The sequence below is a fragment of the Trypanosoma rangeli genome (genome assembly GCF_003719475.1).
Source record: "Trypanosoma rangeli strain AM80 chromosome Unknown Tra_15.4_contig_00253, whole genome shotgun sequence".
Classification (NCBI taxonomy): Eukaryota; Euglenozoa; class Kinetoplastea; order Trypanosomatida; family Trypanosomatidae; genus Trypanosoma; species Trypanosoma rangeli.
In genome coordinates this window covers 25,323-28,068 of record NW_021705998.1, presented here as the reverse complement: position 1 = coordinate 28,068, position 2,746 = coordinate 25,323, and the positions used below count along the sequence as shown (strand labels likewise).

At 48.3% G+C, this 2,746-nt stretch overlaps 2 protein-coding genes across 2 annotated transcripts in view, besides 3 other annotated features; both read right to left on the bottom strand.

Annotated features, from left to right (window-relative positions):
* Nucleotides 1–34: a microsatellite.
* Nucleotides 35–358: 324 nt separating this feature from the next.
* Nucleotides 359–383: a microsatellite.
* Nucleotides 384–448: 65 nt separating this feature from the next.
* Nucleotides 449–1,597, bottom strand: TraAM80_06709 (putative ethanolamine-phosphate cytidylyltransferase; the record flags this gene model as incomplete). Its single annotated transcript, XM_029383541.1, has 1 exon — nt 449–1,597. One exon carries the CDS (start codon nt 1,595–1,597, stop codon nt 449–451), a length of 1,149 nt encoding a protein of 382 aa, XP_029236610.1.
* A 572-nt stretch (nt 1,598–2,169) lies between these two features.
* Nucleotides 2,170–2,188: a microsatellite.
* A 76-nt stretch (nt 2,189–2,264) lies between these two features.
* TraAM80_06708 (large subunit ribosomal protein L18Ae) overlaps nt 2,265–2,746 on the bottom strand; it is a gene marked incomplete at both ends in the record, with an annotated part of 1,005 nt that continues 523 nt past the window's right edge. Inside the window, one exon of the mRNA XM_029383540.1 lies at nt 2,265–2,746. This exon is cut by the window's right edge and continues 523 nt beyond it. Coding sequence (XP_029236609.1) covers nt 2,265–2,746 — 482 coding nt within the window.

The following is a 2,746-nucleotide window of genomic DNA, read 5'->3' as shown; positions in this document are numbered from 1 at the left end:
TATATATATATATATATATATATATATATATATAACAAAAGATTCAAAACTTCTATTCTCATCCATCTTTTCTTTTACACAGCCCAGAATGATGGGCAGAAACAAAAACCTATATTTATATCTCTCTATCAATGGGCACACACGTTCGAGTGTTTTTTACGTCCCGTGTCCATCTTACGTGCTGTAATCAAAACTCGTAATGCAGAAACCATAGATTGACGAGGCAGTTAAGACGTTTTTTTTTTACTTATTATTTATTTAATGAGAAGACATATTCCTGTTACTCATGCGTGTAAGTGATAAGGAGACGTCTTTTTTTTTTTGCTGTATGTGAGTGATGAGGCGAGTATCTTGACGTAAAAAAAGAAAAAAAAAAGAAAAAAGAGCGTCCACTGCTGCCACTTACCCCTCACGAGAGATATCCCTTGGCGCTTCTCTCCTCTCCTTGCTACACCTCCCTCACATTTTTGTACATCCCCAGTTGATCTTTAGCAGACTCGGCATCCTTTAACCGCTTCGCAGCCTGTCTTTTAAGAAATGCCACATGATTTTTGACGACGCGCTCGACAATAACGTGGGTGGTGAGGTTGCAACCGGAATCCACCTCATAATAACACCCCATCTCCTTGGGCACTGCGTAGGCGTCGCGTCCATCCCCGTACTCGTACGCATCACACGTCTTGCCTCCAACAACGGCGGTGATGCCGAGGCTATCAATGACTGCGCGTGTCACCTCGTAAGGAGCGCCAATAACGACCTCATCAACGTACCTGCATGCCAGCACACCAAGAACGCGCTCGTTAAGGCTCATGATGGGAAAATTCTTTCCCTTTACCCTGCGAATTACACCATCATCATGGATGCCGGCAATAAGGTAGTCACCTAGCTCACGCGCCTTTTGCAAGACACGGATATGGCCATAATGAAACAAATCAAAGCTTCCATCCACATAAACAATTCGATCGCCAGGGTTCGGAGAGCGATTGTTGCTAAACTGAGCAATTTTTCGAGATGTTGTTAAGTAATGAAAGCCAAGATGTCTATTGGCCTCATCTTTCAGAAGCTTCTTCTCAGATGCAGTCAATACGCTACTGGGGTTGCAAAGCAGCATTCGCCCCACAATATCCGTGGTGGAAATACACTCGGTTCTCTTTACAACCTTGAAACGCCCGGCATCAATAATCTCTTGATACGAATTACGGCCGTTCAGGTCCACAGAAATATCATCGCCGTGTACAACGTAGTCAACCTCTAGGCGATCCATGTCTGCAAGTCGCGTGACATACGGATACCCCTCCACAACAAAGTCAACCCACTTGCACGCACGAAGTGCCTCGTAACGCTCTTCCTCATGCATAATTGGGGGGCCCTTGTAGTGGTTAATCTCCGCGTCCGAATGACACCCGACAAACAACTCGTCACCCAGGGCTGCCGCTTGGCGAAGCGCATTGGCGTGCCCAAAATGCAGCATATCAAAGCAGCCGTCGACCCAAATACGAACGGTGCCTGGCTTCTTAGGCGGGACTGGGGCGGTGGCGTACAGCGAATAGGCGTTGCCCGGATCATCAGCGTTAATGTGCACCTTTCCCATGAGCATTGTACTGCGATGGCCGTGGATGGTCGGTACACAAGAACAACGCAACAAATTAACTGTAGAATGCCAAGCGAGGCACGCAGTGTTGAACGTACCCTGGTAACCAACCCAACCGAGGGATATCTTATATGTAAATGAATGTATGTATATATAAACAAAAAGAAAAACTGTGAGCAAGAATGTTTTTATTTTCAACCTGGCAATGCAAAGTTGAACGTGCTAAAAGAACCCAACCCACACAATCACTGTCCTCCCCTGCCTCTCTGCCAGCACTTGTGTTTGTTCGCACGTCAAAGGCAAGTCAGCTCTTTTTAGTTTATTTTTCGAATGCTTTCTCTCCCACCCCTTTCTGTTTATCCCCTTGGGCGCTATTAAGTTCGGTTACACCCGAGCTCAACGGCAGTGCCGGGCAATACTATTGAGCAAAGACTGCGTGACGGAGAAAAAAAAGAGAGCGCGCGCACGCAGAAGTTTACTTTCGGGGTCGACGGCAATCAAAAAAAAGGAACACGCGGAGCACAGAAGACACATAGCAGAGAAAAATAATAATCAAAATGTGGCGACGGGGCCGTTCATTGTTTTTTTTTTTTTTTTGAAACAAAACAAATTAAAAAGGTGGCAGCACCAGTAGAAAACAAATGTAATGCTGCATAAAGGAGAAAACAGACGACTATGCAACGACGGCGCGCTTCGTGTTCTTCTTGACGAAGATGACGCGGTCCTTGCGCGGAGCCTTGACGCGGCGGTGCAGGAGCGGGAAGGACAGGTTGCTGGCGTGGTACTCCGCAATGCTAAGGCGCTTCACCTGGTGGTTCGGGATGCTTTTCACGCCCAGCACCTCAACGTTGCAGTACCGCGCACGGTGGCGGGAGGCGAGGTCGTGATACGCCTGGCTCACCGCCCCCGCCTTGCAAACGTCACGGAACTCCTTCACCATGTGCGTGTATCCGCAGCGCTGGCTGTAGTACGCAATGTCGACGCTGTAGTTGCGTGCCGCCAGCTTACGGTCCTTCACGACCTTGCAGGAGAGCACGTCACCGTGGGTCGACTTCACCTTGTTCTTATCCCGCATCATGCGCCAGAAGCGGCTCTTGGCGACGACGAAGTTCGGCGCAAAAACCTCATACTTGTAGACGGTCGGCTCGGGGTTCT